Consider the following 25,641-nt stretch of genomic DNA (forward strand, 5'->3'; position numbering starts at 1 on the left):
CTCTTCGCCATAATGTCCCCTCCATAACAAAACCGCCCGAAGACAACCGCCTCAGTGCCGATTGGCGTGCAGGCGTGCAGGATGGCAAAAGGCAAAGCTGCCTCGGCACTCCCCCACACCCTCATCCTTCTGCAGCCGCACACACCCACACCCACATCCGCCTACGAACTCGTGGCGCACGCGTGTGGGTCTCAGGGAGGACGAGAGTGCCGATGCCGATAGTCGTGCGAGAAGGGAGCGATGGTTGGGGGGAGGGCGCTACCTCCTCAGCCTCTCACTCTCCCCTCTCGCTGCTTCTCGTCCACGACGTGTGTCGTGGCCGATACAATTCACGCGTGTCAGCAAGAAGTCATCCATCTGAGCCTAACGCTCACAGCTTCTTCTGCCTGCTCTGTTCTCCCCTCCTCTACTGTCTCTACCGCACCCATCCTACGCGTTGCCTGTGAGGACGTGTGTTAGCCGCGCACACCCCTCACACATGTGCGCCCCATCTCATCTTTCGACCTCCCCCTTCGTCAGCGCCCCTCCCCCCTCTCTTCTCCTCTCCTCCCCGTCGTCAGAGACAAGGTGTGTGCAGGCGGGGCGTGGTTTGCTGCACGTGGGCTGCATCATCGCTCACAAGCAGCCCCACACGCACACGTACACACTCAAGCAGGGTTGGGGAAAGGGGGCTCGAGTGTATCGTCCTTGTCGCCGTCGTGGTGGTGCCACTGTCGAACGCACTCGCCGCATCTTTAGGTGCGTGCGTGCGTGTGTCGGTGCAGGAGGAGGAGGAGGAGGAAGAGGAAGGAGGGCATAGCTCTCTCGTTATACTTGACGTATTCGATATCGCCCGAGACTGTCATCTGTACACAGCGTCCACCACGCCATTCGTGAGGGTCTCTTGCACATTTCTCTTCTCTGTCCTCTCCTCCTATCACGTCACGTACGCCGTCGCACCACACACGCCCACACGACATGGCTTCGATGCTGACGAGACAGGCGCTGTGGGTGCCAGTGGTGAAGCACAACCCGGCGTTTGTCGAGAACGTGCACAAGCTGCTCCAAGCGAGCCCCATCGCCTCTCTTACCGCCGCCGCCATCAGGCTAAAGCTGGAGGAGGTGCAAGTCGCGCTGGAGCCAGACGCGTGGCACCCTGACAAGATGATCGCGTCCATGATGGCATTCCCAGTACAGATCTCGGCTGCTGCGTGTGACTACATGCTCGAGCAGCAGCAGCGACAGCAGCCGAAACCGCGAGAGCTTGCTTTCGGGTTCGCGATTTCCATCTGTGACTCGTGCAACACGCTTCATGTGATGGAGCGGCTTCTGCCAGCGTCCAACCGGCACGTGTCTGTCAACATGCAGACCCACTGCATGCGCAACCTCCGGGAAGAGGAGAAGGTGGTGGTGGTGAGCACCATCGACAAGATGGGCAAGCGGCTCGTGTACTGCAAGACGGACTATTTCGTTGAGGCGACGGCGCCAGTGCCAGAGGAGGTGGTGCAGCGCGAGAGGAGCGTCAAGACGCTGGCAGAGTTGCGTGCAGCGCTGATGCACTACGAGAAGGCGGTGTCGGGGGCACATGTCAAGTCCATTATCTCAGCGAGCAAGCCCGGATAACGTGGGCGGCGTCTCCGTCGCTCACCGATACATCTCCTCCTCTCTTCCGGGCGATGCACGCACACGCGCACCTGCACAGAATCGGTCGGTGGGTTGATTGGTCGAGGCAGGATGGCTAGTATTCGCTCCATCCCGTGCTGGATGAAGGCGCACGATTTCGTGAGTGCGGCGTTTCCTTAGCGTGTGCTACATCATCTTCGTGGACAAGCGCGATCAGTAGGGGGTGGGCCTTCCACACGCTTAGTGACCACCCTGTTCACGTTGTGCCCCGAGGCCGACGTCGTTAACCCGGCGCCGCTGTGCATAGCGAAGGATGCCACGGCGGTGCTGATGGGCCGGATAGCCTCTTCCTCTGCAGTGTGGCCGCACCTATCTTTCCATACCGCGCATCGTGTACACGAGCGTCGACGACGTCGAGCCGCCGCTGCTACCAGCCATGTAAAGTCCAGCGTTCCGACGAGAACACCACATAACGCGCGGACAGAGGGACAGAGGTAAATCACAGGCGCATACGTGCGGTGAGAGGGTTTGGCCTGTGTCGTCCACCATTCGCGCGCTCCCGTGCAGCCTCCCTCGCGACACACACACACACAGGGAGAGAGGCGGGTGCGAGGGCCTTCCTCCCCCCGCGCCTCCTGTCCGCCCTCCGTCACTCCTGACTCCTGCACAGTCGCGCGGAGCATTTTGGGGGTGGATGCGGGGATGGTGGATGGGACGCCTCGCTGCCGCCATTGCACGGCGCTTCCTCCCCCGTCTATGATGGCCTTTCTTTTCGAGCAACCTTCGCCCTCACTGTTCCCCATCATTTTTCCATCCTCAGCTGACCACCTCACACACGCCGCCCTCCGTCTCTCGCTGTCTGCGTGGAGGGAGAGCGAGACCTCCTACGGGACACCACAAGGCCGAGTTACCGCCGCAGCCCTCCGCGGCATCCGCTTGTCTTCCCCCCTCGACATAGACGTCACCATCATCACCATGGCGAAGAAGAGAAATGTACGCAACGCATCTGTCTCCGCTGCCACCACGGACGGTGGCGCCGCCCCTGCCGACGGTCGCCTCCGGCCTGTCTTCGCCGCATCGTCGCGCACCGCCACAGCGGAGGAGGCGCTGCATGCTGCACTGGAACAGCTCGACTCCATCGCGCAGGAGGCGCACGTGTACACGCAGCAGCAGAAGGCGGCCGCACTGAACAGCGCTGCGGCGGAGGCGACGTCACCGCCTTTCAAGCGCGTGCGCGACGACCCGGCGGGCGGCACGGCGCGCCTGACCGCCTCCACTGCAGCCAAGGGCAGTCGCCTTGACGTCTTCGCCGCCATGTCCGCCTTGCAATACCAAGCCCTCTGTGCAGCGGTGGCGGCCTACGGGCTGCAACTCCTGCCGTCACTGGAAGAGATTCTCAAGCGGGTGGCGCTGGCCGTGCTGACGCCGTGGCTATCCACCCCAGAGGCGTGGGAAACACTGGCGATGCTGTGCACCACGTACCGCGCCGGCGCCGCCCACGCCTTGACTGAGCTCCTGGAGAGCCTCCTGCGGGAGCCTGGGGTGCTCCTGCTGGATGCGCCACAGCTCGTGCCGGCGTGGTACGCAGAGGCTGTTGTGCACGTCCTGCCTTCGGCGATGGCGTCGAACGCGGCCACCGCAGCCCTGGGCGGCTTGCTGACACTCGCCGAGGACCAGCAGCTGCGAGAAGAGTCGGCCGAGTCTGTCCAGCAGGCAATGCCCATCCATACTGAAAGGACGGCTCGGAAGCTGCGTGCGCTAGTGGACATGCTCTACGCGGCTGGCGGGTATGTGCCGACGGCTACCTTGCAGCAGATGGCGCTTCGGCACGCGATGGAGGTGGTGGAGGGCGGCGTACTGCCCTGCTACCTCAGTGAGCAGGAGTACAGCGAGGCCTTCAACACAGTCTCCACGTTTCCGGGGACGGCGGCGGCGGCTTCGTCGTCGTCCTTTGTAGGCGCTGGAGCGACGGCGGGGGATTCGACCGGCGCGGCGGTGCTGCGCTGGAGTGTGCCGGCAGCCTGGCATGCAGTTAGTCTGCAGTTGCTCGAAGCTTTTCTTTTCACGTGCCGTCCCGGACTCCCGGCGCAGCTGCTGGTGACGACGACGCGCGCCATCAACGTCCTCGCCGCGCGCCTGCATCGCGGAGTACCGCTGCTGAGCACATTGCAGGATCCGAATTCGACGGCCGATCCCAGCCAAGATGGGGGCAAGAAGACCATGTCGGTGGCGTTGCCGCTCCTTCCCGTGACGGCCGCGGTCGGGGCTGCGGTGGTGCGCCTCGGTCACGTTCTGCAACTTCTCCGTCATCCCGTCGTCCTGCCGCCGCTCCAGCCGGCGCAGTTGGTGGTAGAGAAGGCGAAGCGGCGCACATTTATGTTGACAGAGCCCCCTGCAGCGACGGTGGCTGCACCGAGTGCGCGCGTGACGACGCCGCCGCCGCAACAGCAGCAGCTGCGGCCTGTCGCGCCGACCGTTGCAGCACCCGCCGTAGTACCTGCACCAGCTGCATCTTTGCCTCGCACGTCAGCGCCAAAGCCCACACCGCCGGTGGAGGTTCGACCAGCGCCGCAGCCTGTAAAGCCGGCGCCACCCCCGCAACCGCCCGCCGTTGTGGACAGCACCGACGACGACATCCCTGACATCGTGATGGACGACTAAGTCGGGGCGGGCCTGTCGCCGACCAGAGAAGCCGGCAGGCAGAGAGCCGTCCCGTGTGTGTGTGTGTGTGTGTGTGTGTGTGTGTCGATGCAGCCGAGGGTAAGTCAGGGGGGAAGGTTCGCCAGACACTCTAAGTTCGACATGTAAGCTGGGCCCACGCATCGTAAAAAGGCTTTGTGTGGCACGCCGCCACTAACGCGAACGAGTAACGCTACACCTGTCACGTCCACATGCCTCCCCTCCCCCACCACCGACCCCCTGTGTGCATGTCTGGAGAAGAGCGAAGGAACACACGGCGCAGAACGTCTGGGGCACACAATTTGGGATGATATGCGAGGATGCCGCATGTCTTGTGGAAGGGTAGAAAGCCCCCACACACACACTCACTCCACACCCGAGCCGCGTGTGCCTGTGCCTCGCCAGCTCAGCAGATGGCCATCGGTGCGTTCATTTTCTCAGCACTGGATGCATTCCGTCATGCAGTCTCGCCACTCTTTTCAATTCTCGTGGCTCCTCGTAATATCCTCGATTGGCGTGTGCACACCCCGCACCACGCGCAGCACGCGGCCACCGGCCCCCTCGCCCCACTCCCACACACGCACACGCACACGCACACACCTCCTCGTCGGGGCTCTTCTTTCTTCGCCTTCGTCTTCCTTGGCATTCATAGACGGAACGGTCGAGTTCGTCATGCTGCGCCGCGTCGCCTACACGTTGCTGCCGCGCGACCCGCAGGAGGTGCGGCTCCTCCACCACACCAGTGGTGGCGTCGTCATCGCAGCCGTGCGCTACAGGAAATTGTCGTCGCCGCTGTTCTTCACAGTTGTCGAGATGGCGGCGCCGAACGAGCACGCGCTGCCGCTGCGCGTGGTGCACGTCCGGGTGCCGCGCCCCGCCGCGGTGGTGAGCGCCATTGCGCTGGTGCGCAGCGCAGACGGCGCGGATATCTACGTGGTTGTGCAGGCCGCTGAGAAGACGGACGCCGAAGCCGCTCCAGCCCCCGTCACGTCGTACGTCTACCGCCGCCAGATAGTTGCCAGCGACGAGGATGACGACGGCGACAAGACGCACGACTACGCCGTCGAGGACGATGTGGTATCCTCCTCTGCGGCATCGGCGGTGTCAGCCGCCACGCGAGTGCGCTATCAGCGGCTGCCGCGCGCGTTCGCCAGCGCCAGCGCGGCCACCTGGACTGCTGTGGCTGCCTTCAACCCCAGTGAGAACATGCTGACAGATGTGAACTCATCGGTTGGTGCAGTGGTCACCCCAACTGCCGCCTTCATCACGGCCAGTGGCAGTGGTGCAGACATCCAGCTCCAGCTGTGGCAGCTGTGCGGCACCCGCGTTACGCTAGAGGCAACGTGGAGGGTGCCGGCGCTCGCCGGCTTCGCGGTGGAGGAGATCCTGACGCTGCCCGGCACCCAGGACGTGGCGTTGCTGCGGCACCACAACAGCATCCTTGAGGTGAACCTTTCGGCTCTGCGCAGCGCGTGCGCGTACCGCAGCAGTGTCACGGGCAACGCGTTCCTATCACGCGCGTGGCGGTGGTCCGCGCACGAGCAGCTGACCGCCTGCGCCGTCAAGGATGCGCTGCTGTACGCCGGAACTGAGGGGGGCGCGGTGCTCATGTGGGACCTGCGCAGGCCAACATCCACCGCCGCCGCCGCCGGTCCGTGCGGCGGGCCGCCACCGCTGTGCAGTGCCGCGCTCAAGACGCCAATCACGGGCTTGTACGCGCCGTACGCGACCGGCTTCATCACGTGCGACGCCAGCGGTGGGGTACGGGACTGGCGAGAGCGGGGTGAGACAGGCAAGGGCGACAACCAGAACGAGGAGGCCGAGGAAGGCGCCCTGCGCGACGTGGCCGGCATGGCGGCGTCAGCAGCGGCAGCGGCGACCCAGTTCCCGTACCGCTCGCGTGCGCCGGTGGAGATGCCAACCGGTGAAGAGGGCTGCGTCGCCCTCGACGGCCACGACAACTTCGCCGCCGTGGTGAGTGAGTGCGGCCGTCTGTGTCTCTACTTCTGCGACTAATCGGTGAGAGGGCCGGAGAGCGCCTCCGCCGTGTCGCTGGCGTGAGGCGTGTGCGTCGGTGCCCCCGCGTGGGGTGGCGCGATGACGACGCTGGTGTTGAGGAGACTGTGTTCCCCCCCCCGCTCGTAGGCAGTGGTGGGTTGTGCCGCACATAAGCAAACAGAAGAGCAGTTCAAATCCGTAGCAGTGTGTAACGCCGCGTGCGAAGTAGCCGACGCGCCACCCCCGCGTGTCATGCCCCTGCCCCCGTCTACTCCTCACGCCTCCCCCTCACACACCCCTGCTTTTCAGCGCGAGTCCCAATTTCGCCGCCGCACAACGTGAGCACCAACGCCCTTCCACTGCCACCCACACACACAACAGCAATGCGCCGAGCCAGCTGTCGGAGAGCACGGCCGCTGCCTCAACTCGCGCCCTCGCCATGCCGGCCGCCACCGGGTGCGTCTCCCCCTCGCGGTGGCGCCCAGGCTCCCCACACCAGTGGGCGGTGTGTGAGGGCCGGGGGTGGGAGGCGCCCGCGTCACGGTGACACCCTGCTCACCATGTGGATGGTACAGATAGTGCTCACTCTCGCGGGTCACTCCGATGCAGCGTCATCCAGGGCCCCACCGCCGACACCAGCAGCGATGCATCGCTCTGACCTCCCTCTCCTGCGGCGTAGGCACCTGACCCCGTCACTACCAGAAGTGGTTCTGGCGTTTGGCAGGGGGTGGGGGAGGAGGCTGCCTGGCCTCATTTTGGCGCGGGCCCAAGCGCCCCCTCCCCCACGGAGGGGGGAAAAGGAGTACGGCACTCAGGGTTCCCGAGTCATCACTGACCTCAGTACTAACTGAGCCTGTGAGTGCTTAACTTCACAAATCGGACGGGATATGGTGTTTTCACTCAAGTGTGGTCGTACTCGAAAGACGGGCGAGGAGGCGACGCTCGCTGGTGGGGGATTGGTGGCGGCGGAAAAAAGTACGCAAACGGAAGGGTTCGAACCTTCGCGTGAGATCACACCTGCTTAGCAGGCAGGCGCCTTAACCACTCGGCCACGTTTGCTACACGCCACGGCGCTAAAAAGACAACAGGTAACAGTTCCTACGATCTCGGTGCGCCGTTGACCGTGGACCGACTGCCGGTGGGCTTGGCACGCCTGGGCGGGGTGGAGGCGGGGGGAAGCGGTGGGGAAGAAGCGGGCGGATGGGGCGGTCATGGGCGAAGAGGCGGCGGCGACGCGCGCGTGGAAGTTGTTGCCAAGGCCCGCTTTGGCATTGAAGGTGGGGGTGGGAAAGGTCGGGAAAGTGCAGACACGCCTCGCCGTGCGCACCGTCCTCGGGATGCAGCTGGACACCACGCACACCGCAAGTGTGGTGTCACGGTACTTTCGGATCTCTCCATGCTACTTGATAGAGCCGAGCGGACGGGGCAGTGCCACCCCACCCACACGCGCGCCAGACATACACGGCGGTTCACGGAATACATACAAAGAACGGCGAGGGGCGCCCGCTCAGAAAGAAAGTCTGTACATGAGAAACGAGCAAAGGACGAGCGCCACCGCAAGACAACGGCACGCACGCGCGATGGGGAGGGGGAGGACGGGCAGACACACCCACGCGCACGTGCGTGTGTGCACCGGGGTCTGCATTGCCCCTTTGCCTCTAGGCTCTGGCGCGCGAGCGCGCTGTCCGCGTCCCCGCACACACACGGCAGATACACACGAGTATTTTCGCACACACACACAGACGCGCAGAGGTCATTCTCTCCTCTTGTGCCGCCATTGCGTTACTGACCGGCGCGCAGCACCGCCAGCTCCTCCTCCGCCTTGCCGCGCAGCACCTCGTTGCTGCCGCTGTTCAAGGCGACGTTGCCCAGCAGCTGCTCCGCCTCCTCCCACTGCTGCAACTCCATCAGCGCGTGTGCGAGGTGGTACTGCGTCGACGGCAAGATGGCATCAACAGCGCCACCCTTGCCAGACACTAGCGCGGCAGCGCGGCGCAGGCACAGCACGCTCAGCCGCGGAAATCGCGCAGTGCCCAGCAGGGTGCGGCCGAGCTCAGCCCACAACGGGGCGTCCTCCAGGTTTAGGGTCAGCAGCTGCTGCACCACCTCCTCCACTCCGACATTGTGCAGCTGCACTGCCAGCAGAGCGAGGTAGGCCCATGTGCGTGGGTTGGCCGGGTTCAGCGTGTTGCTCTCCTGCAGGCACTCCTCCGCCGGCAGCAGGTCGCCAGCGCGGTAGTAGGCAACGCCGGCGCCGAGCCACAACACCGAGCTGCTCGGCCACACCTGCAGCGCGAGCGTAACGACGCCTAGCGCGTCCCGGTAGCGACCCTCCATCAGGAGCAAGTTGCACAGATGCAGGTAGGCGGACAAGTAGTGCATGCTTTCAGCCTCTGTGATGCGCTGGTCCAGCAGCGCCTGCGCTGAGCTTGCCGCGCCACTCTTGCCAGCCATCCCGAAGGACTGCACCTCCCGAAGCTGCGCCTGCCAGTGTGCTGTCAGGGACGCGAGGTACGGAGGCGCCGTGGGCGGCTCGCCGCGGCACAGGACCTGCTTGTACACCCTCACAGCATCGGACGGACGCCCGAGCGCGGCGGTGCACTCGGCGCGCAGCAGCGCACACTCGTCTACAAGACGCTGCTCCGCTGCAGAGACAGATGTGTGCGCACCGGACGGCGTGTCGATCTCGTCCAGTGTCCTGAGCGCCTCCTCGTACTGCCCACCCTGCGTGAACAGACGCGCGTACAGCAGCTCCACCTGCAGCTCCCCAGGTCGGCAACGTGCCAAGCACACATTCGCCAAATCGCGGTGGTGCAGGTTCACGAGGTATGTCGCCACCTCCAAGTACATTCCCTCCTCCTCAGCGTCCTGCTCCGATGGTGCGGGAGGAGGTGTCGGGACGGAGTCGTTGGCCGGGCCGCTGCTCCCCGAAAGCCCTCCGTTGTCGGCACCCCCGGTGGCGTGGCTCGCGCTCACAGCGCCACACTCCGCCGCCTTCCGCAGCGCCAGACGCTGCTCCCTGCGCCACTTCTGCTGCACCACCGCCGCGTCGGGGCTGCCAACGCGGACCGACAACTCGTGCAAGTCCGCCAGCAGCGCAACGCAGCCCCATCCCAGCTTGTGCTGAGGTGCAATGTCGACGAGGCCGTGCAAGAACACGGCCGCCTCATCCAGCCGGTCGTGGGCAAGCAGCCACGCTCCGTAGTCGAGCAGCGCCGGCGTGCAATACGGGTCGCAGGCGATCGCCTCGCGGTAGCACTGCTCCGCCTTGGCCAACTCCTCGGTGCGCTGGTAGAAGAGGCCGCAGTCCACCCAAAGTGCCGCCCAGTTGTCCCCTGCGACGTGCGAGGCTAGACGACTTTGGTGCAGCTTCGCAGCAAGCTCAAACCCCCCGCTCACCTCCGCCTCGATCGCGCGCCACCGCACCTCCTGTTCCTCGCCGCTGTTCGGCGCACCACCGCTCGAAGTGGTCGGAACCTGTGGCACGCTCGACGCCGCGTCGCCTTCCCCGGCACACTCGTGCAGGGCACTGTGCAGCATGTCTATGAGCTGAACGTAAAGCTCGTTGCTCGCCCGGGCCACCTCCTGCGGCGACACACCACCAGTAAGGTCGCTCCGCAGACGCCCCTGCACCAGGCCTGTCACCAGCGGCGTCAGCTGACTCTTGAAGGCGGCCAGCTCACCGGTGCTCTGCAGAGTCGCCAGAAAGTTGGTGCGCCAGGCCGCGTTGTCAGACCCAGTCGATCCGCACGACTTGATCTGAGTTGCGCCGCGCATATCGCGCATCAGCTGCCGCACAACCTCCAGCAACGTCTGCTGGAGTCTCGTCTGTGTGTCCTCGGCGACCGCAGCGGACACCGTCGGCGTGGGCCGCGGAGGGATCAGCTGGGCAGGCGTGACGGCAGGTCGCACGCGGTCACTGACGAGAGGAGTGAGAGTGCGCTGCAGTGTGAGGGAGACGGAGGCCATGGTGCCAGCCGTCACGTACGGGTGTGGGGCGTCGCGGTCGGGTACGTCGATGAGGATGCTGGGCACCATCTGACGCTGCTTACGGGTGACGGTGCGCCTCTTTCCGCGGTCGGCCAAGTCGTTCTCCGACGGCACCGACCCACCGGCGGCGCGCTTCTCCGGTGCGTTCGCCGGTTGCAGTGGCACATCGGCAGCGAGGTGCGTCGACCCCGGCTCCGTCAAGGCATGCAGCGAAATTGGGATCTCAGCCTCGAAGTAGCCGGCGTTGAAGTCCTCCCACTCGGCTGGGCAGCCAGGACGCAGGACGCGGCGGAAGCTCAGCTTCAGCGGCGCGCCAGCCTCTAGCAAGCCTTCGAGGTACGCCTCCTGCACGGCTGTCAGAGGCACGCGCACGACGCACGGGGCTGGCTCACTGGACTCTGGCACTGGCGGCGCAGGCGCTCCCGGAACGGCTGCAGCGGCAGTGTTGTTTGCCGCACCAGCAGCAGAGCCTGCGGCGCCAGTGGCGAGGGGCGTGGCCAACCTCCCCCGGCGCTTTGTCGCCACGAGTCCCATAGCATCGGCGCCATTAGCCCCACCGCCGGCGCCAGGCGCCTCCGTCCGCTCCGTCATGACCCACAGAATAGCCGGCGTGGCGCCAGCGGTGGCCACTTTGTCAGAAGCCTTGCCTGCCTCGGACGCCCCCCTTTCGTCTCCGGACGCGCAGCCAGCGGCCATCTCAGTTTCTGCGCTGATGGGGACGGGCACGTCTCGCAGCGGGCTGGCGTCGTCCACACCCGGGGCCGGCGCCGGCTCCGCTGCCGCGATGTACGCCGTATACTCCGGCAAAGGCGCCAGCAGCCGGCCGCGCGTGAAGGAGGCGACAATGGGCATGCCTAGCTGTGCGTCCTCGTCGGTGGTCGGCGGCGGCTCCTCAGTGAAACCCTCGGCAGCAGGCGCGTCCGCCTCATCGCTGTCCGGAGCCGCCGCTGAATTCGTCGCCGCAGCGGGCAGTGCGAGGGTAACCTCGTAGCGGAATGGGTGGTACGCGTAGGCGACCTCCGTCTCCTCCGTCAGACCCTCCTTGTCGTGCACGTGCGCATGGTTGGCGCCAGCGCCGGCCGCTCCAGCTGCCGTGCCCGGTGTCAGGACAGGAAAGCCGGCGGAGACCCAATCGGCGGGAAGGTGGTGCACACCATCTAGCTTGATGTCGACGTAGTTCACGTACTCCGCCGAGAACGCACCGACGGCGCCGTTGGCGGCAGCGGCAAAGGAAGCGATGGCAGACATCACGTCGCTCTGCCTGTGCGGGTACCTCTATAACAACTGCGTGGAACGCACCACAGCGCCCCTCTCTCTCTCTCCCTCTCTCAGCAGTCCGTCTGATGGTGTTTGGGCGTTCTGACGGACAACGACGCCGTTTGAATCACGGTAACTCCTCCACTACAGTTTGGAGAGCATGTGTGCCGGTGGTGGATGCACGCAGAGGCAGCATAGAAAGACGACGGAGAAGTAGAGAGACGGCGAGCAAGGAAACAAGGAGGCACGCGAGGGGAGCAACAATGCGGAGAAGAGTCATCACGAGGTCAAGGCAGTGCGGCAAGCGAGTGCTGGCTGTGCGCCACTGATGAGGCGCTCATCCACGAGCAGACGCGCCCCCTCCCCCTTTGGCGAGCGTGTGATTTGGTGGTCAAGCGTGGGGAGCCCACCACCCATGTCTCTGGAGCACGACACACAAGTCCAGCGCAGCTGAGCATCGGAAGTGGGGAAGAGAAGCACCATGCGCGCCGAGAAAGGAAGACATCTGGAGCGGAGCCTCTGAAGACACTTCGTGCACGCCGTACTATCCGATTCCGGTGTCGGCGCCGGGCCCTTCCCTGTTCATCGATTCCTTCTGCTGTTATAACGCGTGCGTGCACTCGCAAAGACGATCACATCTCCCACATCCTCGAGACCCACGCACGTGCGTGCACATACGTGAGGCGCATCCCTTAGCATCCCCGGCGATGCGGATGTCGATACTGAACTTGTGCCGCGCGTCCGCTGTCTCCGTGATGGACGCGGCCGTTCGCTCGCTCTTTCTCTCGTATTGCACCATTATGTTGTTCCCTTTAACGTTCATGCAGGGCGAGTGGCACTGGGGGGAGGGAGGGGTGCGGGCAGCGGGCCCCCACCGGGACGCACGCACACCGGACATGCACGCAGAACTAAGCAACTGCCCATACCAGTCGGAAAGCGCTTGTGCGTGGGTGCGTTCCCCGCGGGTGGTTTAACGCCTCCCTCCTCCTCCTCCTGTCCCCGCATGATGATGCCCTACTCCATCTCCCTCCCTCCTGTTATATATAGGCAATACTGCCGCCCTCCTCCGTTACACGACAGATGTTACGCCACAAGGCGTCCCACACGCCAGCGCACGCGCGCGTCTTTAGTGGCGTGCACTGGCGTCTACGACCGCCGCGAGGACGTACTGTGCGGAGGAGGTAACCGCTAAAAAGGCCCTGGAAACGAGAACGACGTTGAACACTTAACATTAATATGGGGTTCCGCGCACTGGGCCGTCGAAGGTGTGCGCACGCGCACACACACCGCCACTACAGACACACAGGTGCCGCGCCTTCCATTCCTCTGGCGTTTCTGTGGAGCATGCCGTGCACCGTCGCTGGCTCAGCATCCAGAAGTCGGAGGCAGCGCACACTCGCGTGCGTGTGTTTGGGACCTATCGGTACTCAGTGGCGCTTACTGGCGACCACCGCCACGGCGGCCACCGCGGCCACCGCGGCCACCGCGACCGCCACGTCCACCGCGGCCGCTGTGCTGCGCCGCACGCTCGGAGATCTCCTTCTCTACGTTCGCTATGAGTGCCTTCTCGTCTTCCTTATCGAGCTTCGTCACCTCGGGTTGCTTGCCCTGCAGCGTCGCCGCGCGGGTCTTGACGGACTCGACCATCTTCTCGGCTATCTCGGCGTCCTGGAAGATGATGAGAGCCTCCTCCTTGGTTGGCATGTACACGTAGCGCACGCCTTTCTGCTCCTCCGCCGGCCACAGCCCCTTCACATCGGAGAATTTCTCGATCGCGCCGCATCCAGAGATGCGGTAGCTGCTGTTCGTGGGCATGGCGGGCGTGCGGGGGGCCGCGGACGACGGTGCACCAGCGTCCTCACCGTCCTCGCGAACGCGCTTGCGGTTCTTCTGGGAAGCCATCTGCACCGCCTTCCCCTCCAAGTACGCCGTCTTCATCTGCGCGCTGAGCTGCACGCCGTCGTACTGCGGCGGCGCCGCGACAAACTTCTCGGCATCTGCCTTGCTGGCGAAGACCACGAACACGGACGGTTTCGTGCGGCTCTCCAACGGCGCGTCCTTGCTGCCGCCCTGGAAGTAGCGGCGCCACACCGCCAGCACGGTGGCGTGAGCGCTAAAGAATTCCTGTAGCTGCTCCAGCGAGGCCGTCGCCGGCACCGGCTTCACGTACACCGTCTGCTCATCGGTTTGGATGGACTCCGGCAGGGCGTCCTTGCGGCGCACCGACAGGCCGTCCTTGTTCATGACGAGCTTGTCGCTGCTGGCGAGCGCCTCGGCGAGCACCTTCGGGTCCTTCGTGAGGCTGTTCAGACGGTTGAAGGTGAGCAGCACCTCCAGCGGAATGAATCCCTCCGGGTCCTCGGCCATCTTCGACTTGAGAAAGACATCCTTGGCGACGTTCACGTCGCTAAAGTAGAACTCCACCTGTCGGCGGATCTTGTCGGTGAGATCGGACATCGCTAGCACGATGAAACGTAATGCGGGGAAAGCGCAAGGAAGTTTCTCTGGGGAGGGGGGAGGGATGATAACCACGGGGTGCACAGAAGAGAGGAGGCGATGGCAATGGGAAGGCGGCGGCTGCTGATGGTTGCGCGGCGGCGGCGGCTTCACTGACAAGCGTGCGAGGTGAAGCTCGTGCGTGTGGGCCAGGCCAACGTATGGCGTGTATGGTGTGCATGTGGCGGATAGCGGAGTTCATCCGGCGGGGGTAGTGAGTGAGTGAAAGCAGCAAGAGGAAAGGAGAGAAAGAGAGTGGGCGAAGAGAAGCGAGCATGTCTGTGTCATCACGTCCATCACGCAGCGGGCGGCTACCATTGATGCTTCGTTGTGTGCGGTGCACGCCTTGCCGATCATCTCTTCCTCGCTAGAAGCTACGGCAATCCTCTCATAGCAGTGTTTTTGTGTGCGCACACGTGTCAGCGTGCCCTTCCGCCTCCGTGCCGCGCCTCCCCATCGTCCCACGTTGGCTTGAGAGGGCTGCATGGCGCTGTGTGACCACACGTGTGTGGGGTTTGATAGCCTGATCAACATGTCTAACGATGTATACGCCGTGGGTGTGCGCGTGTAGGCGCGTGTGGGTGTCTGGCGTCGAGGAGCGCCGCCAGATGGAGGGAGAGGGGGTAAGGGGGGGCGGCATACGCATGCCGACAAGGGTCCGAAAAAACGAAAACCATGAGAACCATCGGGAAGAAGCGAACGCCAAGCAACGACGAGTCCACTGCTGCGCGGGCGCCCGCACACGCGTAGAAGGACGCACCGAGATATCCACGCGTTCACACAGCAACACGTAAGCACACAAACACATGCGGTTTAGGGCAACCTCCTCCTCCTCCTCCCATCCAACCCATCCACCCACGCAGCCCGCCATTCCACTCGCCTCCTCGCCCGTTTTGGCAGCAGCCACTGACGTACAGCTCCGACTGTGAAAGACATCGAGCTTCACATTCGCCTTTTCTTTCTTCCTATTTTTTCCGTGCGTGGTCGTCCCTCGAGTGCACGGGTGTGCCCATGTCGGACTTCTGCATGGAAGATGGGGTCGCGCAAGTGTGGCTGTCACACATGCACGCATGCAGGGAAAAGGAGAGAAGGTGCGCTCTCAGACAGGCCCCTGCATGTCCACAAAGCAAGGAAAAGTCACACGAGAAACAATCTTTATATCGCCTCGCTCTTCGTGTCGGTGGTGGCGTGTCACCCACACACCTGCCGAACGCGTCCCATTATCGAATCGGAGACGCACAACAAGGCACAGTCACACATCCGCGTGCGTCAAGTCCCTTGGGCCACGGTGTCGGTGTAGAGGGGGGGGAGGGGGCAACTGTCGTGTGTCAGATGCCTCGACACCCCGCCGTCATACATCGCGTGTACCGCTTTCTTGAGGGGAGAAGGCCCGTTGGGGTTGGACGGACGCGTGTCATCCATAGGGTAAGGGTGGCAGGCAGTCCATTTTTTCACACGTACACCGCACTCCATCTCCTTGCACTCCTATCCTCGTCATCGTGAAGGCACAGCCTTCATGCTCGGCCCAACCGCCCTCCACCGACCTCTCGCCTTTTCCCTGCTTCACCGTGTACACAGAGATGGTGTGAGAGAAGGAGAGGATAAGTAGCCGTGTGCGTGTGCGTGTGTGTGTGGGCATGTGAGGAAGTGCGTAGCCGCCCGTTTGTGTGGAGGCGACCTCCACCCATCCCTTCCCCAAGAAGTCTCTGACTCGCACCACACCCGCACCGACGCCGTGAACCACACGGCGACGTCAACTACACGGGAAGAGCTTCTGCTCAGCGTCCGCATCTCCTCTCCCTCCCCTCCCCTCCACCACTCCAACCCCTTGGTGAATGAGCGGAAGACACGCGTTTTGCGCACGCGCGCATCGGTATACCGCCCCACCTCCTTACTCAGCGGCCTTCTTTGACTTCGGCTTCGGTACGTGCATGGTGGAGATGAGCTTCTTCAGCAGGGCCGTGTCGCTGACGCTCTTGTACACAGGACCGGGCTTGAGAACAACGTTGTAAACGTCCCCGTTTACCGCCGCCGGGGCAGCAGACTTCGCAGCCGCCTTCCTCGCCCCATCAGCGGCAGCGGCGGAGGCCGCCTTCTGCTGCATCGCTCGCGGCGGCGCGGTGTCATTGTAGTCGAAGCCGGGCTGACCGGAAAAGTCGGACTTCAGGAAACGCCCACCCTTGCCAGAGGGAGCGATGTCAGCGAGGGCACTGGGCTCCAGACCAGCAGCGATGCGGGCCACGCTTGGGCCACTAGCCGCCACCGCCGCATCGAGCGAGCCACCGTAGTGCTTGGCAGACGCGGCCGATGAAGCGGGTCGAGCTGACACCGCAGCAGCAGCGGCGGCGGCAGAAGGGTCCGCGGCGGAAGCCGGCGGACCGCCAACGGCATCCTCGGGGTAGTAGTTGGCAACCTTCTCCACATCGGCCGCGTCGCTCACCATCACAGCAATCGTCTTGGCCACGGGGGCAGACTGGCCGTTCCCGCAGTAGATCTTGGCGAGGAAGCCGCTTTCGAATGTGTTCGTGTAGTCCACCACTGCCTTGTCCGTCTGGATGGTGCAGAAGACCTCGCCCTCCTTCACGAGCTCGCCAATCTCCTTCTTCCACTCGACCACCGTGCCTGTCTCCATCGACGGGGAGAGGGCCGGCATGAAGACAGGCTCACAGGTGACGCCTGCCGGCGCCTCAGAGGAGGCACCACCGGCGGCCGGCGCAGCAGCAGCAACAGCGGCGGGTGCCTCCGCCTCCGCGGCAGGCACCTCGCCTTCAGGCGTGTACTCGTCCGCCTTACCGACATCCGCCGCGTCGCTCACCATCACAGCAATCGTCTTGGCCACGGGGGCAGACTGGCCGTTCCCGCAGTAGATCTTGGCGAGGAAGCCGCTTTCGAATGTGTTCGTGTAGTCCACCACTGCCTTGTCCGTCTGGATGGTGCAGAAGACCTCGCCCTCCTTCACGAGCTCGCCAATCTCCTTCTTCCACTCGACCACCGTGCCTGTCTCCATCGACGGGGAGAGGGCCGGCATGAAGACAGGCTCGAAGTTCACGAGCCAGAGCAGCGTGCGCCGCATCATAGTTCCCTGCTCTTTCTTCTGAAGGTTGTGGATGGAGCGGCTATGGCGGCACTTATCGCTGATAAGTATCGCCGCCTCTTGTGCTTCGTTGAGTGGGTGAGCGGGTGCGAGGTGGCTGGTGAGCAAGACTGTGCGCGCGCAGCCACGTATACACGAGAGGTAGAGGAAGAGGGAGGGAGGGGGGGGGGCGATATCGAGGATGGGAGAAGGAGAGACCGACCTCAAGGGATATGGGAACAGGCCAGAGATATTAATACACAAGTAGACGTTGAATGAAGCCAGTGGTGTTCATTGGCTGCACGTCGTGCACAAGTCGGGTGTGCGCCGTTGGTACCAGGGAGGGAGGGGGGAGGTACGCGCCGAGTGAACCCCCTCGATGCAGCCGGCTCCCTCGCCTCTCTCCCACCCTCCGGCCCGCCCACCGCCACACACATAGATACCGGACCTTCTTCTCGCTTACGTTATGCGGTGTGTTCAATCGGTTCCCCCACTCGAGGAGTGGCGAAACATCAACGGAGAGATAGGGAGAGCAACAGAGAAGGAAAGAGAGCTTGACAACCATACCACACACACACAGGCACACAGCCACACAGCCACAAGCAGACGCCCTCCATCGAGATGGAAGAGAGCGCGCCGTGACAGAACAAAGTACAAGTGGTACAACAAGCAGAGGGAAAGGGTGAGGAGAAGGGCAGGATGCGGATATGGGGGGCGGTCGGAGAAGGACGCAGAAGGTGCAGCGAAGCAGAGAAACATACGCCGACGTACTCTCGCCCGCCCTCTGTGATGCCCCGTAAGGTGAGCGCACACCGGCTTCTTACGCGCAAGTGCGGGTGTGTATGCCTGAGTGCGGAGGACGCCTCCTCCTCTTCTCGCCCTCTCCTTTCAAATGGCCAGCAGTAGTATGATGATGACGACTAGGAGCACCACGACGGAGTAGAACCCACGATTCTCGCTCTCCCTGAGCAGTTGGACGACGTTCTGGTTCTGCCGCCGGCTCTCATCTGCTGTGCGGGTCACATTGCCGTGCAGACGGTCCAGCATGTCGTCCTGTTCGCCGAGGTCGTTCCCGATCTGAATGGCGTAGTGTCGCGTGTTCATCACGGAGGCGTGCAGCTGATCGAGCAGCTGATCCTGCGTGCGCAAGTCATCCTGCTGGGCAAAGGTGCGCTCCATGATGGCAATGCGGCGGAGCGATCTGCTCGCAAAATACGCACGTGCGCGGGTCTCGACGAGATGAAGGAGCTGGCAGACGGAGAGCCAGTGGCGTGTTCGTGTGTCTCACAGTACGCGAGTTTGTGCTGGTATGAGCTTTGTGGCGGAAGAGAGCATGGAGTGAGAGCGAGGGTGAGGGAGGAAGGGAGAGAGGGGAGTAGAAGCAGCGGAAGGGAAGAGTGGGTAGGGAGTGCCGGTGGCGCGGATGTTGGGCTAGTGCTGGCGCACACACACACACACGGAAAGAGAGGGAGGGAACAAGGCCGCCTATGTATGGCCAGTGGTGTGGACGAGGACACCGTGCGGAGATACATCTCTGTGGGCTGGGCATGGCAATGACAGGCGGTGTCGCTTGTGAGAAGATGTACAGAAGAGAAGCAATGAAACGGTACAAACAACGGCCACCCCCCCCACATCACCTGGGCCACTTCTTCCCCTTCGCCACCGCTCCCCAGCCACCACCACCACCACCCCTCACCCCTGCCTCCTACAGCACAGCCAACCAGTGGAGCAGTGTGAGGGGAGGGGGGGGGAATGGATGGGGCGACGACATGCTGAGGATGTGCAGTGAGAGAGAAGCAGGCAAAGGGATGAGGACGATGCGCGTGACAAGCTGGAGAGGGAGAGAGAGTACACGGAGGGGTGTTACGTGCAGCAGCACGTGACTGTGAAGACAGTCGAGGTTTGTAGTGATACACGGGTGACGTACAGTTAACAGGGAGTGCGGAGACGGACACACAGAGAGAGAGGACGACGGAGTATCGATGGAAGCAGAAGAAGGGAGGGGAGGAAGGACCAGGATGCATCTGTGCATGCCGTCGCACACACACACACACGGGCCCCAGCCTGGTCACCCTGCCCATGGCTGCCGTCTTGTAATCCTTACGTGAGTGAGCAAATTTCTTTTGGTACTCTATGTTGATGCGTGCATCTCCCAACCCCTCTCCCCTCCCCTCACCTCACCCCCACACACACACACCAGCATTCCCGCCCTTCAGTACGGGACAAAAGGATGCTGCGGGCGGAGGGTGGAGGTTGAAGGGGGCGAGAGAGAGAGAGAAGGGAAGAAAACGGCGACGCCACTTCTATGACCGTGGCCAACTCTTGACTGGTGCGGGTGACACACCTGTGCCATCCATGCCAACGCTGCGCACATGAATGTTGGGCCCACCAGCTCAAGGTAGGTCTGTGCGAAAGGAAAAGCCTCGAGTGCGTTCTCGTGCGCAGAGGTGAGAGCGGAAGTGGTGTGCACGCGATCTCGACAGCACCGTCGCCTTGCAGACCATACCCGCACAGGTGCATAGCCCGCCCTATGGCGTGTCCGCGATTGGCGCAGCGAATCCCAAAGCCACGCCACATCGCGCAGAAGAGAGGGTCAGTGGAAGAGGATGGAGCACAGGTCGCACACGCACTCTTTCAAGGCCACTGCTGCGGCGCATGTGTCACAGGGCAACTCAGGACGGCCTAGCCTCGCATGTAGAAGCCCTTCTGTCGCCGTGTCTTGCGCGCCCACTCCTCCGCCGCGATGGGCAGCCACTCCTTCACGAGGAGCTGCACGCCGCGCGGCTGCGTCTTGGCCGACCTCTTCGCCTTTGAGCTGCCACTGCTGTGGTCACTGTTGTGCAACACAAACGGCAAGTTTAAGGTCATCTCCATCTCGTGCAGGCCGGCCTCGGCAAATCTGCAGAAGGCGTCCCGCTCGGCGTCAGGCAGCTGAAGCTCCTCCGTCAGAGCAGCCACGGCAGCCCTGTCACCTGCACGAAGAGCGGGCTGACGCCGCGGTCGGGGTGACGACCCCACGGGCAGGAATTGAGAGCGGGAGATGACACTACTGCCAGCGCGGTTGTTGACACATGCCGCGGTCTTTGACGTCCTCTGCTCGCGCGTCGCACTTCTCGGCGGAGTGGAGGGCTGTGTGGCTGCAGCCGTAGGCGATGACAGCGACGCCAATGGGGACACCGGTGCACTCGTTGATGCCGTCGTTGTCCTACGTCCCACTTGGAGTTGCTTGCCGGCGGAGCGGAGCACCCGGGGTACCGGACTCTTGCCTGTCGCCGCCGCTGAAGGCTTGGGCAGAAGTCCACGACCATGCCGAGGCAGCGGTGCATGGGTGCGCACCCGTACACCAGCGTCGCCGGATGCTGCGCTCCTTCGAGTTGCCTTTAGCGTCCCGCCAACTTTGAGTTTGGCCACGGCGGTTGTCCCTTCGGGCGCCCGAGCGTCTTTGCCCTCCACGTCGGCGGCACGCGGCGGTAGGTGAGCTCGGAAGATGGCGGCAAGCTCGTTGTATGCCTCCTTCTTGCGTGGCGGCACGATGGCCCAGGTACTGGAGAGGTCCGCGATGAGGACGGGGAGGGGCACATCGAGCCGGTTCGGGTCCGCCGCGAGACAGCCCATGACGTACACCGTGAACCCGCTCACCTGCTCTGGCAGGATGCCGTAAGCAAGGAAGACGTCCACCGACGGAGGCGAGACAAGCTGGGAGGCTGCCATCAGGTCCGTGTTCGTGAGGTACTTGAGGTGCTCACGGGTTCCCTTGAGCACCTGCTGCTTCAGCCGCTCCCGGCAGTGCTCCTCCACAATCATCAAGCGCCGCACGTGCGTCTCATGGGCGACGATCTCGCGCGCCCACCGACGCTGTGCCGTCTTCATGGCACGCAAGTAGACCTCCAGCTCCTCCACGGCCTGCTTGCCAGCAGCCGAGCTCGTAGCAGTCACCATAGCAGCACTGTTCGGCTTGGCGGCGGCGTGCCACGCGGCCTTCGTCACCTGGTACGCGCTGCTGCGCATCCTTTCGACGAGTGGAAACGGTGATGCGCGCAGCAGTTGGTTCGAAGAGTCCCCCACGTCGCTGCGTACGTGGGTATGGGGATGCGTGTCCGTGTGTGTGTGTGTCGACGGTGGCGGACAGAGAGAGAGATGTAGAGAAACGGAGCACGCACTGGAACCGCACGCACACGCACGCACAGAGAACCACGTTTGGCTCCAGCCCTCGGCCGATGGCTGTTGTGTGCGTGTGTGTGTGCGTGTGTTCGTTGTTTTCACGGCTATGATGTCCGTAACAGAGGTGTCGATGATCGAACACGAGCAACGGAGACAGAGGGCAGGAAGAGGGGGAGGGAGAGAGGGAGGCTAGTGACGATAGCGGGAGAGGAGGAGGGAGCGGCTTGGCAGCGCTGCCGTCCCCCCGTGCCCTTGTCGCTGCGAGTGCAGTAGACAAGTTGAAGAGAGGGAGAGAGAAAACGCTGGCCTACGGAGACGAGTATCCGTGTGTGTGTGTGTGTCGGGAGAGGGGACGCATCCAGGTCTGCGCTGTATTCTTCAGTTTCTTGCGATCTACGTCCTCCGTGAACAACTCGAGGGTCAGCACGCCTCGATGTGAACGCGCACACCCCTACAGAGATTCCCATATGCCTGTGTAGACGGCTACCACGACCTGCCCCGCAGCCTCGCACCTCCGCCCACAAGCTAGACCCCTTCGCGTGTCCGCTTGCGGCCCCTGTCCGTGATGCCACGGCTAGCATACTGCGAGATGTCGGCCATGTCCTGAGCGCTCACCCACTCTTGCTGGCGAGGGAAGTGCAGCCGCACCGCACCGCCCTGCATCTGCCGTGCCGGTGGGATGCGAAACGGCCGCTGCGCATTCGCCTCTGCTTTGGGGTAGTAGGATGTGTAGAAGGCGCTGCCTCCCGAAGCCCCACCGTGTCCTGCCTTGCGCCGAAGCGTGCCGAAGCCAGTGCCGCGTTGACCAAGCGCCTGTCTCGCGTAGATGTCCGAGAAGATAGGGCTCACATAGCGGACGACCGTGGTGGCGGCGCTGTGGTGAGCACCCGCACCAGCGGCGCCGGCAGCGGCAGCGCGGCCCCCTGCGCTGAGTCCGGTCGCCCCCTCGCCAGGGGCGATGTGTAACTGATCGAGCAGCTTCCCTAAGGTCTCTCTGGCCTGCCCATTCGACGACGGGTCGGCCCCGTCCTTGGCTCCTGCGCTGGCAGCTCGGTTGGTGGACGACGACGACGCCATCGTCACCTCGTGCCGCAGCTCCTTCAGTAGGTCCTCGAAGAACGCCAGAGACGTGCGGGATGGCGCGTGGAAGTGCTGCGAGCGCACGAGCTCCAGGTACAAGGCGGCTCGCGCGGGCTGCAGACTCTCCAGGGCGGAGAGGCACGCCTGCAAAGTGGATCGGAACGCCCGCGCCTGGGCTGCTGTGAAAGGCGGAGTCGACACCGCGTATGATGCGGAGGGAGACGCCATGGCCGTGGTGGCAGCAGCGGCTGCAGTGACGGTGGTGGACGGCGACGGCTGTCCGCTTGTCGTGGCTGCCGCTGCGGTCGCCGAAGAAAATGACGAGGATGTCCCTGCAGCGGATGTTGCGTTGCTTGAGACACCCGTCACGGCCGGGGCCTCTGCTGCCTCCGCCTTGACAGTCCCCATCTCCATCGCCGTAAGCAGCTCCGTGATCAGCGGCTCGGGTACAAGCCGGCGTTGCTTCCATCGGCGCACAAGCCGCAAGCACTTCTCACGCCATGCCGGCTGGCCCGCTCCGTGGACAGACAGGAAGGCGGCGGGAGCCAACGTCCAAAACTCGGCGAGGATGGCCGCCAGCGCCTGATCAGCCTCACTCGATGTGGAAGGCGAGGCGGAGGCAGTACGCGCGAGTGTAGCGTCCAGCAAGCACAGCACCGGAAAGCACGACTCGACCCGGTCACTGGTAAAGCGCTGCGCCATGGCGACGGCAATGCGGTGTGGCACGACACGCGCTTGCAGCACAGCCGCACTCGCGGTGTCCTGCACGTGCGAGATCTTTTCCTTGGACTCCCGCTGCAGCCCATCAAGCGCCACCTGAAACACGTCCATAGCTGACAACGCTCACGGCGGTGGCAATCGCTGCCGTACCGGGGTACGTATGTGCTGGAGGGGGGAGGGAGGGCTCCTGAAGGATGCAACAGGCATAGCAGCGCGGTGGCGGTGGTGGGGTGAGCGTTGCGCGCGCACACCATCGGGAGGGAGAGAGCGCGCGCAACGCGCATTCCGTGAAACGAATGGAGAGGGAGGGGGACGCCCAAGAGGAGAAGGATGCATAAGAGAGGAAAGGAATCGAGCACGCAAGTACACGCGGAGCGAACGGTGTTGACAGGGAGAGGGGGAAGGGGTTGTGTCGCTGTGGACTCTCTCGCGCCCGCCCTCTCCCGTCCCCTCCCCCTCCCTCCCCACTCTCCTCTCTCTCGGTACCTCCCACGCGTGGGCGCACCGGGAGGCAAGACACCGAAGCGTGCCTGGAGAGCGCAAGAAGGGGAGGGGAGGGGTAGATCGGTTGATTTGATCTCTGCGCCATGGGACGTGTGCGGGCGGCCTGTCTGGGCCACTGCGCATGAGTGCGTGTGTGCCCGTGTAAGCACAGGTGCAGGAGTATATAGAAACCACCAGAGCACGAGAAACGATGAGGCATGACCACGACGGTGGGAGAGACAGAGGGAGAGATGGGGGAAGGTGTGCAGTAAGCCTGCACGGAGGTGTCAAGAGAGCACAGTGCCTCGTCTCCCTCAGCAATGTCCACCGCCCCCCCCCCATCATCACCACCACCTACCCAAGCAGGCACTTTTGCTTTCTTCTCGCGCTCCCTCTCACACCATCGCTCACAGGGGGGAGGGGGAGGGGGATGGGAAGCGTCGGAGCAGCGCACGATAACTGCAAAAGAAGGGAGTCGAAGGAAGCGCTGTGACACCCCATCACTGCCACGCTTGCCTTCGTGTGTGTGTGTGTGTGTGCGCATAGGTACTACTGGAACGTGTTTGTGGTCCAGCAGCACCAGCAGCAGTAGCAGCAGCGAGGAGTAGCAGGAACTGTAGCCCCTTCGGCTTCGGGTGTGTGCACGCGCACGGTGCAGGAACAGGGGAGACTAAAGAAGAGGGGAGGGATGGGGTGGCAATGAAAAGCGCGCTGAGAGAGCAGGATACCGCACCTGTGCACACAGACATACATGCGATGGGCGCGAGGAGAGGAAGGTGCCCTTGCCTGCACATGTCTCAGCATGCTGGACGCACACGCCGCTCCTCTTCTGCACTGCCACCTCCATCAACTCCCCCATCCCCCTCCCCATCCTCCTCGGCGTTTTTCAACGCAGTCGCCGCCCGTGTGACAGGTACTCGTACACTCGCTCATCACGATCACGCTTGCGGTGCGCGGTCGCATGCGTGTCGGCAGCGGCAGATGCACGCACCGCATCGGTGCTATCGCTTCGCTTTGTAGCGCACTCCTCCGTGTATATGCCCAGTGGCGGTATGCATGCACCCACGGATGCGGGCACCGATGAAGACGCCGAGGGAGCCTGCGCCTCCGCGCCAGGAACAGAAACCTCCTCTGTTCGAGGGCGACGTAACGGCGGTGCAGCGCCGGTGGATGTCATCTCGGCAACACCGTGCGCCTCCTCCTCCAACATACTCTTCTCGTGCTGTCCCATGGCTGTCACCGTCAAGCTATCTGCTGTGCGCTTACGGTCGCCGAACCTTGTGACGCCGGCGGGTACAGACGGGTACCAGGTCAGCGCCAGCGGCGGCGGTGCCAGCACGTCGTCAGCAGTGAGCTGCGTGATGAAGCTGGAGTACCGCCCCTCGGTGTACGCTGCGTACAGTGCCTGCAACGTCCGCGAGGACAGCGGGGAACGGGGTTCGCCGCGGTTTTGCTGCTGCTGCTGACGGGCAAGGGCTGCTGTAATGGGATCCACATGTGATGTGACGCCGAAGGACCCTTCGGCGGCGGCAGCAGCGAGGGGGTGCATATACAAGCGCTGGACGTCGCGGTTCGCCCCACATCGCTCGGTCTGCACTTCACCTTGCTTGGCAGCCTCGTCTTCCTCAGCGCCAGCGTCGGCAACGATGCCGTGGTCAATCTCTGCGGGAGTGACCACGCCGGTCTCCCTCACTGAAAGCAGCAGACCTGATGGAGGAGGGCCAAAGGAAGGCGCCGACTGCAAGTGGCAATCATGGCTGTCACTGATGAGTGGAGCAGGCACGAGTGCTGAAGGTGCGTCACTGGTCACACCGCTTTCAGGCGTCGAGACTGCCAGTGGATAGCACGAAGGGCCTTCTCGGCTGACGTGCTCGCCATTCGTAATATCGGTTGATGACGCAGCAGCCACTGTAGCTGCAGCAGCTTTGTACATGTGCGGCTGTGACGGCACCACAACCGTCGACATGTATGTGCTGCCGTCAGCTTCCGGCATCGCGTATACCGCCAGCGGTGCTGCGCTGAAGGGCACACGCGACGTCATGGACTCCAAGACGTTGGCCTCCACTGTGTGTGTGTGTGTTGGTGGTGTTGCCGTCATACGG

The 25,641-nt window shown here is 63.6% G+C and overlaps 10 protein-coding genes across 10 annotated transcripts; 3 read left to right on the plus strand and 7 right to left on the minus strand.

The window, feature by feature from the left end:
• Positions 1 to 957: 957 nt before the first annotated feature.
• On the plus strand, positions 958 to 1,602 carry LMXM_21_0500 (conserved hypothetical protein; the record flags this gene model as incomplete). Its single annotated transcript, XM_003875241.1, has 1 exon — positions 958 to 1,602. One exon carries the CDS (start codon positions 958 to 960, stop codon positions 1,600 to 1,602), a length of 645 nt encoding a protein of 214 aa, XP_003875290.1.
• Positions 1,603 to 2,577: 975 nt separating this feature from the next.
• On the plus strand, positions 2,578 to 4,263 carry LMXM_21_0510 (conserved hypothetical protein; the record flags this gene model as incomplete). The annotated part of the gene is made up of 1 exon (XM_003875242.1): positions 2,578 to 4,263. One exon carries the CDS (start codon positions 2,578 to 2,580, stop codon positions 4,261 to 4,263), a length of 1,686 nt encoding a protein of 561 aa, XP_003875291.1.
• A 690-nt stretch (positions 4,264 to 4,953) lies between these two features.
• LMXM_21_0520 (conserved hypothetical protein) lies at positions 4,954 to 6,297 on the plus strand (the record flags this gene model as incomplete). The annotated part of the gene is made up of 1 exon (XM_003875243.1): positions 4,954 to 6,297. The coding sequence occupies one exon, from the start codon at positions 4,954 to 4,956 to the stop codon at positions 6,295 to 6,297; it is 1,344 nt and encodes a 447-aa protein (XP_003875292.1).
• Positions 6,298 to 8,061: 1,764 nt separating this feature from the next.
• LMXM_21_0530 (conserved hypothetical protein) lies at positions 8,062 to 11,517 on the minus strand (the record flags this gene model as incomplete). The annotated part of the gene is made up of 1 exon (XM_003875244.1): positions 8,062 to 11,517. The coding sequence occupies one exon, from the start codon at positions 11,515 to 11,517 to the stop codon at positions 8,062 to 8,064; it is 3,456 nt and encodes a 1,151-aa protein (XP_003875293.1).
• A 1,446-nt stretch (positions 11,518 to 12,963) lies between these two features.
• LMXM_21_0540 (putative la RNA binding protein) lies at positions 12,964 to 13,983 on the minus strand (the record flags this gene model as incomplete). Its single annotated transcript, XM_003875245.1, has 1 exon — positions 12,964 to 13,983. The coding sequence occupies one exon, from the start codon at positions 13,981 to 13,983 to the stop codon at positions 12,964 to 12,966; it is 1,020 nt and encodes a 339-aa protein (XP_003875294.1).
• A 1,930-nt stretch (positions 13,984 to 15,913) lies between these two features.
• On the minus strand, positions 15,914 to 17,098 carry LMXM_21_0550 (dihydrolipoamide acetyltransferase precursorlike protein; the record flags this gene model as incomplete). The annotated part of the gene is made up of 1 exon (XM_003875246.1): positions 15,914 to 17,098. One exon carries the CDS (start codon positions 17,096 to 17,098, stop codon positions 15,914 to 15,916), a length of 1,185 nt encoding a protein of 394 aa, XP_003875295.1.
• An 885-nt stretch (positions 17,099 to 17,983) lies between these two features.
• LMXM_21_0560 (conserved hypothetical protein) lies at positions 17,984 to 18,274 on the minus strand (the record flags this gene model as incomplete). Its single annotated transcript, XM_003875247.1, has 1 exon — positions 17,984 to 18,274. One exon carries the CDS (start codon positions 18,272 to 18,274, stop codon positions 17,984 to 17,986), a length of 291 nt encoding a protein of 96 aa, XP_003875296.1.
• A 1,503-nt stretch (positions 18,275 to 19,777) lies between these two features.
• LMXM_21_0570 (conserved hypothetical protein) lies at positions 19,778 to 21,103 on the minus strand (the record flags this gene model as incomplete). The annotated part of the gene is made up of 1 exon (XM_003875248.1): positions 19,778 to 21,103. One exon carries the CDS (start codon positions 21,101 to 21,103, stop codon positions 19,778 to 19,780), a length of 1,326 nt encoding a protein of 441 aa, XP_003875297.1.
• Positions 21,104 to 21,781: 678 nt separating this feature from the next.
• On the minus strand, positions 21,782 to 23,167 carry LMXM_21_0580 (conserved hypothetical protein; the record flags this gene model as incomplete). The annotated part of the gene is made up of 1 exon (XM_003875249.1): positions 21,782 to 23,167. The coding sequence occupies one exon, from the start codon at positions 23,165 to 23,167 to the stop codon at positions 21,782 to 21,784; it is 1,386 nt and encodes a 461-aa protein (XP_003875298.1).
• A 1,258-nt stretch (positions 23,168 to 24,425) lies between these two features.
• Positions 24,426 to 25,580, minus strand: LMXM_21_0590 (hypothetical protein, unknown function; the record flags this gene model as incomplete). Its single annotated transcript, XM_003875250.1, has 1 exon — positions 24,426 to 25,580. The coding sequence occupies one exon, from the start codon at positions 25,578 to 25,580 to the stop codon at positions 24,426 to 24,428; it is 1,155 nt and encodes a 384-aa protein (XP_003875299.1).
• Positions 25,581 to 25,641: the final 61 nt, after the last annotated feature.

The sequence above is a fragment of the Leishmania mexicana genome, chromosome 21 (genome assembly GCF_000234665.1).
Source record: "Leishmania mexicana MHOM/GT/2001/U1103 complete genome, chromosome 21".
Taxonomy (NCBI): domain Eukaryota; phylum Euglenozoa; class Kinetoplastea; order Trypanosomatida; family Trypanosomatidae; genus Leishmania; species Leishmania mexicana.